Source organism: Cyrtonyx montezumae, unplaced genomic scaffold, assembly GCF_038088225.1.
Source record: "Cyrtonyx montezumae isolate F1298 unplaced genomic scaffold, pur_monq_1.0 scaffold_13, whole genome shotgun sequence".
In the NCBI taxonomy this organism is placed as follows: domain Eukaryota; kingdom Metazoa; phylum Chordata; class Aves; order Galliformes; family Odontophoridae; genus Cyrtonyx; species Cyrtonyx montezumae.
The window spans coordinates 34397142-34410261 of NW_027071859.1; the positions used below are offsets into that span (position 1 = coordinate 34397142).

General features: G+C 42.5%; 1 protein-coding gene across 1 annotated transcript; it reads left to right on the plus strand.

Annotated features, from left to right (window-relative positions):
- Nucleotides 1–7649: 7649 nt before the first annotated feature.
- On the plus strand, nt 7650–12489 carry GJA10 (gap junction protein alpha 10). Its single transcript, XM_065731016.1, has 2 exons — nt 7650–9011; nt 12451–12489. The coding sequence occupies exons 1-2, from the start codon at nt 7650–7652 to the stop codon at nt 12487–12489; spliced, it is 1401 nt and encodes a 466-aa protein (XP_065587088.1).
- Nucleotides 12490–13120: the final 631 nt, after the last annotated feature.

Below are 13120 nucleotides of genomic sequence, written 5' to 3' on the forward strand. Positions count from 1 at the left end.
CAGAAGTACTCTATACAGTGATGTCAAACTGTGGTCTTAAAACATAAGAATTCTTTGGAGTCAAGGTAGTAGATAATGCTGGAGAATGATGAATATGCTGTCTCGGTTATGTTGAAATGTGAAAACTGGTACTTCAAGAAGCTAAGCATTTTTCTTTTAAAACAAGCCATAGTAATGATTACAATAATTTCAGAAGCTGTTTATCCGGTAATTGAATTCTGATGGGAAGAAATAGGTCACTCTTCACTATTTTGTCAGATGCTCATTTGTGGGTTTCAAGGAGAGGAAATTTGGCACTGAGTATAGGATTTGTCTTCAACTTTAAACTTGCTCTCTAAGCCACTTGATGTCTCCAGTGTTCCAACAGAAGATTAATTCATTCCTTTGAGGGTGTCCTTGTGGCTCCATTGATAATGAAGGACTAGACAGTTGGCTCGACTGGACTCCTTTAGATTTGCAAAGTCAAACAAAATGAGCCCCAACTGCTGTGACACAGTGGAGCCAGCATTAAGTCAGTGACCAATTATTGCATTTCATCTGTACTGTGAAGGAGGGACAAGTATTTGTTTAACAGAATGATTGTGCAGTTTAAAACGTGTTGCAGTTCTGCTGACATTTAAAATGAGTTCATTTAGTTTCCAAAAAAAAAAAACCTTTTAATTTAGAATCAGACCTCTGCAGTTTTACAAAATGTTACTTCATACTATTAACCAGGAGAAAAACCTTTTTTGTAAAGGAAGCCAAACAGTTTTCAAAGCTTGTCCATTTGGCATGTTTTGACAGCAATTGTACATGTCATTACAAGCTGTTCAGTACATCAGAAATTCATGGTGCTTCATCTTAAAGGATTCTGATTCTGCCTCTGGTTTTACTAGTACATACTGAAAACACATGTTTCTGTTGATGTACATGTCTATATATACATTGCTGCCTTCTCCCAAGTTTCTAAAGAGCTTCACTTCCTCTCTGTAAGAAGCATTTCTGCAGGTTGCACAAGTCAGGCTTGTGTAATAAATTCATTGGTGTTGGAGGTTTATGTTGATATTGATGTCAGACTTGCTGCAGTCTTCATTTAGTCAGAATATCTGCTGAGATGAGCTAGACTTCATTTAAGAGCTGCACTTAAATGCACTGCCTCTGAACTTGGATTAAATAGCTTATAGAATCCAATGAACAGTTCTTGAGTTTCAGGGTAATGGTTTACGGCTTGCTTCCTGAGACACAGTAGCTAGCAGGATGGACTTTTCACTCTGATCCACCATCAGATCATTCATCAGTGAAGTTGCCACCAATACCTCTGGAATATTGCAAACGTGTCCTGTGGAACCAGCTGTCATGCTGCCCAACAGTGGATAGCTCTGATTTCAGGCAGCACTCTGGGAGCTCCTAAAAGGAATTACTTGTGTGGGTTGTAATGCCAGTTCTGGCAGTCTTCCATCTTCTGTGCTTGCTTCTAAAATGTTTGCATTTAGTGAGCATATGTCATCTAAGCTGCATAGGTGAAACCTACTTAGTGATTTAAGTGGGAGATCTGCATACCTATCCATCCTTGTTCTTAAACATTTGTGACAATTGTTTACATACTGAAATTTAAATTAACTGAATTCATTCTCAGAAAAATGCTGCTCTGCAAGCTAATGTTTGTGGAAGAAAACCAGACTCTTAATGTTAAGAGTATTTTTGTAACCATATCTTTATAGAACAAAACGTGCACAATACTGAAGGCACTGAGGGAATCAGCCTCACTACTTAAGTGCTTCCTGTCTGTCTCAAAAAAGCAGATGGTATTTTATTATGAAGTTGTTTATTCCTTGTCTGTGTGTCCTCACTTTCTTATCTATACAGGCTAGGGTGGTGTTGACCTTTGGTTCTGACTCAGATTTCTTCTTTTGTAAATTATGAAACTTTGAGTTCTGTCTATTGTAAGTATTTGTACAGATTCCTACACTGTCATGTAAAATACCCAGTGTGTGTGTGTATATATAAATATGTGTATAAGAATAGAGCTTTGTTTAGCCAAAGATTTTTTTAACTATATGAAACCCCAGGTTTATTTTGTATAAACTGGTTTGCTTACTGTAAGAGTAATGCAAAAAATAAAACAGTAAAATTCCCAAAGTTATGTTCTTGTTGAACTAAACTTGGCTCAGAGTGTTCCTGTAACACTGTTTGTGTCTTAGTTCTTCAGTAGGGATTTTGGTGCACGTGTGCAAGAAGTACTGCCTGTAAGCCTACAGCCACATTTGTGAAACCACAGACAGACAACATTTTCCAGAGCTGCTGACTAATGGCTTGGCAACTAGAGATGCTGTAAAGCAGCACTAAGATTGACTTCTGTTGTGTGAGTAGCTACACTGATTTCTGACTGAAAAACATAGAGGTAATCAACCTTTGCTCTCATACAACTACTGCTTCAATTAAATATGGCTTATTTAGATCATTGCATTTTTCAGTGAGGAAAAAAAGACATACCCAATATGTGGTTTTTCCCCTGAAGGAGTAACAGGCACCCCCTTTTAGAGTCTTACTCTGCTTACACTTCGCTAGTGTAGCCTATGCCTCCTTTCATCCAACACATTTTTCCAGTATCTGGTTAAAAAATCCTAATAGACACATATTGGAACACTGTCTTGAGTATAAACCCTCCATTATGGGTTTCTGGAGTAGACATATGTACATCACAGTGAAGGCATGGGGATCAGTACTGAATTTTGAGGGGCTTCTAAGGCCTGCAGTGCCTGTTGCCAGCTAGCTGCCTATGTCAAATGTTAGACTGGAGGAATGTCATTTCTTCAGGCTCCAGAGCAGTACTGACAAACCATCACTCCACAGCACCTTCTTTCAACTAATTGTCTTTGTTCTAAAGCCAGCTGGAGAATAATCTTCAATTCATCTTCGTGCAGTAAGGCTGCATTACTAAAGCATGCCAAGCAACAGATTTAAGGGATCCTTAGCTTTCTTAGCATTTATAAGATCAGTCAAGATGTTTCAGGAGCACAGTTGGCTTTAACAGCCAAAAGGCCAACCACATCCTGAAACATTGGCGTGCTTTAGGCCCAGCACTGCCAAATAGGTGTGGGAAGAAGTTGTACTGCTCTGCGCATCTTCACCTCGATCATTGGTTGTAATGTTGGGCACCACAATATAAGAACATAAAGCTGTCAGAGAGTATCCAAAAATGATGAAACATCTGAGGGCATAATGTCTGAGGAGCAGCTGAGGCCCCTGGATCAGCCTGAGGAAGAGCAAACTGAGGGGGGGCTTCATGCTGGCCTACAGCCGGTTCTCCCTGTGCTGGTCCTTGTCTCTCCTGCGGGATCCTGCACTTCTGCTTTTCCAACTCAGGTGGGTCACAGCAGGCAAGCAGTAGGCTTGTGCTTGAGAGTTGCATGCACACAGACAAAATCAAATGTCTCCTGCTGGCATTCACACTGTAAGCTGCTTTCATCTATGACAGATGCTGTCAAATGTTTCTTGAACAGACGCTCAAGAAACATGTAGATGTTGTACTGAAGGACATGGTTTTCTGGAAAATACTGGTGATAGGTGGATGGTTGAATCGGATGGTCTTGAAGGTCTTCCAGCCTTGGTGATTCTATGCTTACAACAAGAGTTTCCTCTGATACCACAAGTTCCTGCTCACTTCCAAATGCAAAGGCCTACATGAAGATCCACATTTCCTTACCACCACCCTGCCATTCCTCAGCCTCTCTTCCCCCTCATGTATAATTAATTCTGCAGTCCATTAGCAAGCTCACACTAAAGCAGAAACATGGCAAATTGTCCCTAGGCTGCCACCTCCCCTGCTCCCACAAGAGAACAAAGTTTAACACTGTGACTATGCTGAGGACTGAATAATGGATGCTACCTTGTCCTGGTGCTGTCACCTGTGAGAGAGAGAAAGGACAGCACAAGAATGTGCCAACCTGCAACTGAGTTGCTTCAGCTGGGAGCAGCAAAGGACATTCTCCATCAGGATGGAGAAATGGTGGCTGAACAAAGCAAAAGAGGCTGCTCCCAACAGTTATCACCAGTATTCCCCATTAAGGCAGCGTGGAACACCAGGCCTCGGTTGCTCTGACTGAACACCAGAGGCCTTGTGGCCAAATGTGAAAAGATGAGATGTGAAAAGTGATAGGCATGAGAGAACACTGTTCTGAGAGAGAGCATGAGGGACAAGCATATGAATGAGAAAAGCCCTAAGAGATCTGGCTCATCCGGGTGAGTATTATCACATCTCTCAGGAGTAGGGAGTGTCTTGCTACTTCCCTTAGAGCATTTGAAACAAACTGCGTAACTCCCACATGATAGTGAGGCTGAAGGAAAAGTATTGTAGCCACCTTGTTTCCTACAGGGAAAGGCTCTGAACACAGACACAGCTTTCAGAGAGACCAGTGCAGCCTATGCCTGAGAAGATACCTTTCTATATAGATCTGAGCTAACCACAGAAGAGTCAAAGTAAAAACATGGTTTTCATGAAGTGCAGAACTAGGTAGTGGATGTTTTTAGGATCAGAGCCTCATCTCTTCTGTCTGAGGTCTCACAAAATCCTATTTTAGGAACTAGTGTTCTTTTTTCAGATCTTGTCTCTCACAGGTGCAAATCCTGGATGGTCTTCAGGGGTGACTGTAACCCAGCTGAAGAAAGGTCCCTGTGTTGAAGGCTGTGTTTCTGAACAATTTAAGCCCAGGCAATTCCATTTGGAAAAAAAAAAAAAGAACAAACAGCCTCCAGCAGGCTAAATTAACTCACCAGGCAACAGAGTATGAAATCGGACGTGACCGATCAATTCTCTGGCATTGATTCAGAGCAAAACTAATGGAAGGAAAAGAAAACGCAGGAATGTATACAACTCTAGAAGGGGATCATTTGTTTCTTTTACAAAAGTAAATGTAACTTAGGATCTGGGTAGAGACAGTGTTCAAAGAACTGAAGGTAACAATGTATAGGGACTTCACAAACTATTGCCAAATAAATCAAGCCTCGAGGGAATGGCTTTGATAGATACCACTGACTAAAATAATCGTACGATAATTTTGGCTAGAGGCACCATCCTATAACCTGATGGTTTTAAACCACACACACAGTTCAGACGGAGAGATCTAAGCATCCAGATACAAAGAACTGAGAAGAACCTGCTTCAGCACTGAAAAACAAGGATGTTTAGCACTGTGGAGGAAGTTTTCTAAGCTACAACCTTTGGCAGCTCTACATGCTCCTTCTGCAATGTTCCACAAGAACAAATAACCAAAGGCTTTCTCTTAAGGTAAGCAAGCAGGAAAAAAAAAATCTACCTAGAGAAGTGCAGAACAGGCAGATACCTGTCAGACTGACAGCAATTTAAGTTAGAAACAGGAGTATTTGCATCTTAATCTTCTTGGAAAAGAAGGATCTTCCAGTAAAGTTAGAAATTTATGAAGACTTATGTTTTTGCAGTTTAGTTATATGATACTATTCACTTCCAGTGAATCAACTCAGCCAGTTCATGGGTGCCAGCAGACAGGGAATAGTTCTAATTTATAGTTGATAATTTTTAAAAAATATAAAAAACTCTGCAAACCACCTCTACAGAAGTGATTTTGAATAGTGGAAAGAGATTGAATGAGTTTTCATAGAAAAATAGAATAATAACAGAAAACCACCAGAAAATGAAGAAACTTTCTCCATCAACAATTGGAGATTTTCTTCTGATTCTGACTATATACACATATTTTTAATGCTTAAACTGATCACATATGATTATTCAGACAGCCACAAAAGTAGTCAAAGTATATAAGGAGAAAAGTAACAGGTATGTGCAACTTACAGCAGAACTATATACTCTGTTGTGTTATAAATAGTAATACCACTGATATTTGAGATTACTTACCTACAGTAAGATGAAATTTCTGTTACATATGGCTCAGGTAAAACCAGGGAGAGGAAGAGTGGGGAAAAAATGAGAAGCACAAAGTTGCAGGGTAATTTTCACTAATTCCTTTGAAACTATAGCTTTCACAGGAGTAGATTACTGATTATTTTATAGAGAAAAAATGGCATGTGACTCTTCACAAAGTAATCCTGTAAATGTAGACTTTAAGGGAAAGCATTACAATATATTAAGCCCACTTAAAGGAACTTCAAAATAACCCTTTACAAAAGACTGCAACTTTCTGGAATTTGGAAGCCCTAAACAGTAGATTAGCACTTAAATTTTAAGTGAGAACCCTGAGGTAGAAATGAACACAGTTGCCTTCAGTATCTTAATCCTGCACGTAATGCTTTAACAGGATGGAAAGTACCATGATAACAGTGGGGTAGCAAAGTCTTTAGCTACATCAAATAAGAATAAGCCCAAATACAGCAGACACACAGAATGCAAACAGAAGAGCCACTTACCCTTAGAAGGCCTAAGGTATACAGGAATCTCAAAAAAAGGGCATGCTTACCTCCACTGCCAACCCTTAAATTAGGTTTGGGAAGGGGTGGATCCTGGCTCCACCCCCTTCTGGTTACTCAGGTACATTGCATGCACGTGAGCTCCCCTGGGTTGGCTCTGCCTTCCCACCAGGTGCTCAATCTCGGTTTCAGGCCCTGACTTAGCATTTCTGTTACACTGTATTAACAAAAATATTCCAGGAACTCAACAAAGACTGTGCGGTGCATTCACAAAGACACAATTTGTAGGTTTCAATTTCCTACATTACCTGAAGCTCCTCGAGATGTTCCAGAGAAGTAGCTTGGAAATCAAGCATCTTGCAGCTAAATGTAGAACAGCTTGCTGATGAATCAAAGAGCTTCTGGGAAAGAGGTGGTTAACAAGATCATCTCACTCACTTAGCTGAAGACCCTCAGAGCACTCCTTTACATAATTCTTCCTGCTTAATTTACTTCATATGTTTTATGATGAAGACAGAGTCTTGGTGATTCAGGGACATTTAAATGCACAAAACTCAAGATATGAAACTTAGAAACATTTTAAGTTTATGAATAATAATTTAGACTGGGACTATACATGTAGAGTTATGTGTAAATTAGCTATGTATTTGTAGTTTTGTATTCCAAGGAAAAAAACAAAACAGAACAAGTGGACTGTTACACTAGTAGACAGGAAAACACTGGATGGATTACATTAATGATGTTATGATCTTGTAGAAAAAAAAGGAAAAGAAAAATTCTATCACACTTACAGGATACTTCTCAAAACTTTCTAAGAGAAATGAAGGCATAATTAGTTGTTTCAGTTGTTTTTCACCAGAAACCATAGCAAAGCCATAGACAAGAATGTAGTAGGTGTAGAATTAATCCATTGTTGGCAGTAGATTTGCAAAGTGAAAAAAACAATAAGTGTCTTCTTTTATCGTGGGAGGAAAATAGAGTAAAACTGTAGGCAGTTCAGAAGTACTGTGGTTTATAGCCAAACTCAATCTTCCTTAAAATAATTTCACTTTGCATATTTTACTAGTAATCACAGTGTCTACATTTACTTTATGTCCCATTAAATAGAAAATAATGAGGAATTTATATAATGTCTCTTTCCATCTGAAGAATATGTACGTAATATCAGTATTAAAAAATATATATATACTACGAAGGGTCACTTTGAAAAGAAATCCAGTGTTGTATTAAAATAACACAATTTTTTATACTTTAGATATGAACTTCTGACCATGGGGGACTGGAACTTGCTGGGCAGCATTCTTGAAGAAGTGCACATCCACTCGACCATAGTTGGCAAAATCTGGCTCACAATCCTGTTCATATTCCGGATGTTGGTGCTGGGGGTGGCTGCTGAGGATGTCTGGGACGATGAGCAGTCGGAGTTCATCTGCAACACAGAGCAACCCGGCTGCAGCAATATATGTTACGACAGAGCCTTCCCCATCTCTTTGATCAGATACTGGGTGTTGCAGATCATATTTGTCTCTTCTCCATCTCTTGTTTACATGGCACATGCACTGTACAGATTACGGGCTCTGGAGAAAGAGCGACAGAAGAGAAAAGCCCAGCTGAGGGCTCAGCTGGAAGACTTGGAGCCGATGCCCGAAGAACACCGGAGAGTGGAGAGGGAGCTGCGGAAGCTGGAAGAACAGAAGAAAGTGAATAAGGCGCCCTTGAGGGGATCCCTGCTGCGCACCTATGTCTTACATATCCTGACTCGCTCGGTGGTTGAAGTGGGCTTTATGATAGGTCAGTATCTTTTGTACGGGTTCCACATGTCACCCCTTTACAAATGCACTCGTCCCCCTTGCCCTAACACGGTGGATTGTTTTGTGTCCCGACCCACAGAGAAGACCATCTTTATGGTCTTCATGCACAGCATCGCCGCGGTTTCCCTGTTCCTCAACATCCTAGAAATCGCCCACCTGGGCCTTAAGAAGATCCACAAGACCCTCTACGGGCGGCCGCGGCGACCGGCGGGACCCGTGGACGACGAGGCCTCTCCTTACAACTCCAAGAAGAACTCCGTGGACCCCCCTGCCCGCCCGGCCGCCGCCCCCTCCCCTCCGCGCCCCTCCGCCGCCCCGCCGCCTCCCGCCTTCCCCTCAGCCTCCCAGGCCCCGCTCTCCACTCCGGGGCCGCCGGGCCGTCAGCGCCACGGAGAGCTCCGCCCCGCCGCCCCGCCCCGCCGGCGGCACAGCGCGGTTCAGCACCACGGACAGCAGCAGCCGCCCTCCTCCAGCAGCGAGGAGGCGCCGCGGGCGGCGGGGCCGGGGACGGCGGGGCCCGGAACGGGGACGGGTCGCAGGGGGCCCCGCAAGCAGAGCCGCGTGAGCGTCTGCCGCGACCTGGAGGAGAACCGCGGGGAATCCCCGGACAGCGGGCACTGCCCGGGCACCCGCAAGTCCAGCTTCCTCTCCCGGGTGCTCTCCGAGAGCCGGGCGGGCAGCGACAGCGAGAGCGCCGCCTCCCGCAGGGGCTCGGGTCCCGGCTCCGCCTCCTGCTCCGGCTCCGAGGGGCAGCGCCGGGAGGACGGCAGCCCGGCCGGCAGCCCGCCGCCGCCCGCCGCCATGGGACGCCGCGTGTCGATGGCAAGTAGCGGAAGTTCAGCTACTTCTGATTTTGCTTTTACTACTATAGAGAGACAGACATAGAGTCCTACCTGTTCATTTTCAGTTGCTATTATTCTATTCTATTCTATTCTATTCTATTCTATTCTATTCTATTCTATTCTATTCTATTCTATTCTATTCTATTCCATTCCATTCCATTCCATTCCATTCCATTCCATTCCATTCCATTCCATTCCATTCCATTCCATTCCATTCCATTCCAATTTTTTATCCTCAGATGAGAAAAACATTTAAAAGGGTGAAATGCAAAAGGTATTAAGACAGACTTTCAGCACCTACTGAGAATTCATAGATGTTACTTGGCAACTTTTAGCATTTGATGACAACAAACCTATCTTTCAAGTGAGAGCTTGCAGAGAAATATACTCAGGTGGCAAAGCAATGTCATTACTTGTGGTAGTGACACTTTTACCTGACGTGTCGCCTTTATGGCTATGTATGGGACTATTGCCAGTAGTTGTAAGTGTAACACATGATACTCTAAGGGCACTTCTGTGTACAGTTCAGTCATTATTTTGGCTAGTGCACTTTGCTACAGCATTTAACGATACCACTTTCAGTACATATACATGCTGGTGTATTGTGTAAATGTTGCATCTAAGCATTAACACTTACATGAATAGAACAAGGAAATTCCTCTAAGGAATTCTTTGGAAGAAAGGTTACTGTCAGACTTTAAGGGGAAAATGCATCCAATCCTTCACTGGAAGTTGACACTAAATGTCTCAATCGGAAATTCAGCACAAAACGTACATTTGACATGAGGAGTCAACTCTTCAGATCTGAGCTGTAATCAAACCAGCTATGTATATAGAAAGGAAGAAATACCTTTCTCTTGGTAGGATGCTGGCAGAGCAAGCACCATTTAGTCTCAGTAAGGACTATCAGGGCTACTTCAAACTTCCAAGTCAGTCTGGAACTGTTGGGGCCAGTTCCAAAGAGCCATTCCTCCGCCATCTGTCCAAATATGGCATAAAAAATTGAAATGTATTTATGCTGCAGCTGATCAGTTCTACACCCAAAATGATCACATCATATTCTATTCAGATTTTTCGGTCATTGCATTTGTTGAAGGTTTATTCAGATTGCAATGCAAAAATGATAGAAGCAGAAATCTTGAAAACAATCAAGTTTTTCAAAGCCAAAACATTCTCAAGAGCTTGTTCCCTTGGGAAGAAAAATCTTCTTTCAGTCATTTCTGGTCAAACTTTAGAATTCTTAAGTTCTGAGGAAAGATCACCAAAACAGGACCTTCACTGGATCAGAGAAAGCACGTGGCAGAGTGCAGGAAGAGAGTCACACCATGACAAGAGTAATCTGCCACTCATTCACCTAATGCAGTGACAAGAGCACCACCACAGATCACACAGGTGAGCTAAGCACATCGTGATGGACACTGAGGGTAAACACCACGATGAATCTCTGTACTGACAGGGGAATTTATCATCTGCATGCAGCTGGGAAATACTATCTGCAAGGCCAAACCCTCAGTACTGAGGAATGCCATCAGCTTGCTTTGAAGGGACAGTGAGCAATCTGTTCAGCACTAACTGGCTCCAAAGTGGTCAGTTCCAAGGCTTAGAAGATGACAGATACATCTTAGAGAATACATGTTACGTTATCTGCTAAGATATACATCTTATACATACACAGTTCTGCATCTCTAGCTATAGTTTAACTTTTTCATTCAGGAGAAGATGCAGCTGTAAGAACGAAGAGGCACCTCTTGCATGCTCTGAGCCTACCAGTCCCTGCTGGGCAAGGAGACCTTAGGAGTGGCTCAGAACACATCTCAGGGAAATAATCTGCACTGAATTCCATGTAACTGCATTCACAGAGGATAACTGGGAGTTAGAGGCACAAAGGCATGTAGGAATTATGCTGGTATCAATGGGATTCTGCACACAAATTACACAATGAGCGGAAAAATAAAGAATTTTCAATTGTCAAGGTCAGGTGCACAGTACATTTTAAAATCCATAGGCTGATGCAGTCTAAGGTCAGTATATAACTAGTACAGATAGAATCCTTACTCGTGGAAAAGAGTCAGGGCAGAAGCTTCAGTGCTTCAGGATGTGATTGTTGGAGCATTGCACTAAAGGTTATTACCTCACTGCCTGATGTGTGCAGGGTTGTGTGAAGCCACTGGGATCACTGAATAACTCTTTTCCTCACTGCAGAGGGATAAAAATAAGAGATCTAAGCAGCACAACTGAACCATTAGAAAGTGAGAACATTTTACATCCACATCACCCTCTGTGAGCACCAGCCAACTGCTTTTCCTCTCCTCTTCTTATTTTATGCATTTACAGAAAAGAAAGCCACTGAGGCTGAAATCTTGTCTCTGCTGAAGTTGGGGAAACCTTACTATTCCCTGGGTTCTGTTTCCTTCACCTCACTGCTTTGTTTTATCTATCTCTGCTGTCCAGTACTTGTGCTTCTCAATTCTCCATTCAGCTTTGAGTCTTTTCTCCAGTGGGAGAATAGTCAGTGAAAAGTCTATGTAAGAGGGAGCAGCTATTCAGCCTGAATGCCTGCAGTCTTCTCCAGAACAAGGTGTGGTTACTGAGAATTTCATCAACACCTGAGGAATAAATGCCCTCTCCTTTAGCTAGCTGCTCACTTGTTGTATTCCTGGGGCTAGGAACAGTTTGATAAGAGTCCATGTGCATTGAAATAACAAATGATAGCTGCAGAAGAGTTATTTTGACAGCTGGACTGCACCAGAGACTCTACATGATGGGCAAGAGATTGGTAAAACCCAGTGTTGTCCCACTGGGATGTATGAGAGTCCTTACAGGTATTCACAGTTCACAGTGCCTGCTGCTGGTTTTGTACACTTTATCTATGCAGTCATCTCTAAAAAATACTTCTATTTGTATTCTATATGTTATGCTTTGCCTTGGAGCACTTGGGAAAGGCCTGTGATGGTGACTGTGAGTACAGCAATGATCACCCTTCACCAGTTACACAGTCACAGAAAATAAGAAAATGACAAACTTTGGTTAAGTCGCTGATAAAGAACTTCTCTGAGGATTTGTGTAGTGACAGACAAGCTGGATTTCTGGAAGTGGAGCTTGCCTAATTGAGTCTGTCTTCGTATGATTTTAAAGCAACAGAAACACAAAGCCCTTAACATATGAAGAAAGGGCTGTAAGATGTAGTCGTTGCTTTCAAGCAAGTTACTTTAAGGATTAATGTATTTGATTTAAAAGCAAGCTGTTCCGTCTCCCCTCATCCACCCCTTAGCACTGAATGAAGCCAAGGTAAGTGTGCTGTCAGCATCCCTCCTCCCCAGCTTTGTATGTGATGGGGTCTGGGTTGATCGTTATGATTGTTTCTTTTTCTCCTTTAAACCAGGTCAGCTTCATGCCTTCTTTCTCTTGTTATCTTTCAGAGCATGCTCCTAGAACTATCATCTATCATGAAAAAGTAATGGCATTCTGAGGACAAGAGATAAACTAAGGGACTGAGCACAAACCACCTTCAGCAGAAAGATAAAATGCCAATTGTCTGCTACTGACTCCCTCCCCTTCCTTTACAAGCAAGCACTTCCTCAATTTGATGCCAGTCCCAACAATACTGTACTCTGATTGCTGATGTTCACAAGTAGCTTACTCCATATTTCAAGATTTTCCTCACATAGGCTGAGCTGGAGCTTTTTCAGTGCGTGCTGTCACTGCAGAACCAGCCCAGCATCTTTGGGAGGATGTTTCGGATCATACAACTTGTTATGCACATGGGTAGTATTCATATCAGCAACCAGCCTGATGCACAGACCTTAAAGGTAGAAGGCCAAAGTCTACGACAAGGAAAGGTTAGTTTGGAGTGAAAGTAATCTGGAAGGCAGTGTGGCCCCTATCTGCCCAGGCTCAGCAGCCGATGACTAAAAGATGGACCAAGCACAGAAGGAAGCTGAAGCTTGGGCGCCGAATAAAATCTCATCTGAAGGATATTCTGCTGCTGCTGTTCTGCCCGTGCCAATGTAATCCTCAAGCTCTGCCAGAGACTTTCCATGCTCATTTAACATCTTCATAGTAAATACTTCAGGATTCAAAACTGAAACT

Excerpts from the sequence above, each read along its gene's own strand:
- GJA10 (XM_065731016.1), top strand. The coding sequence starts at position 7,650 with ATGGGGGACTGGAACTTGCTGGGCAGCATTCTTGAAGAAGTGCACATC. Across the intron at positions 9,012-12,450 it reads TGGGACGCCGCGTGTCGATG|AGCATGCTCCTAGAACTATC; the intron begins GCAAGTAGCGGA and ends GTTATCTTTCAG.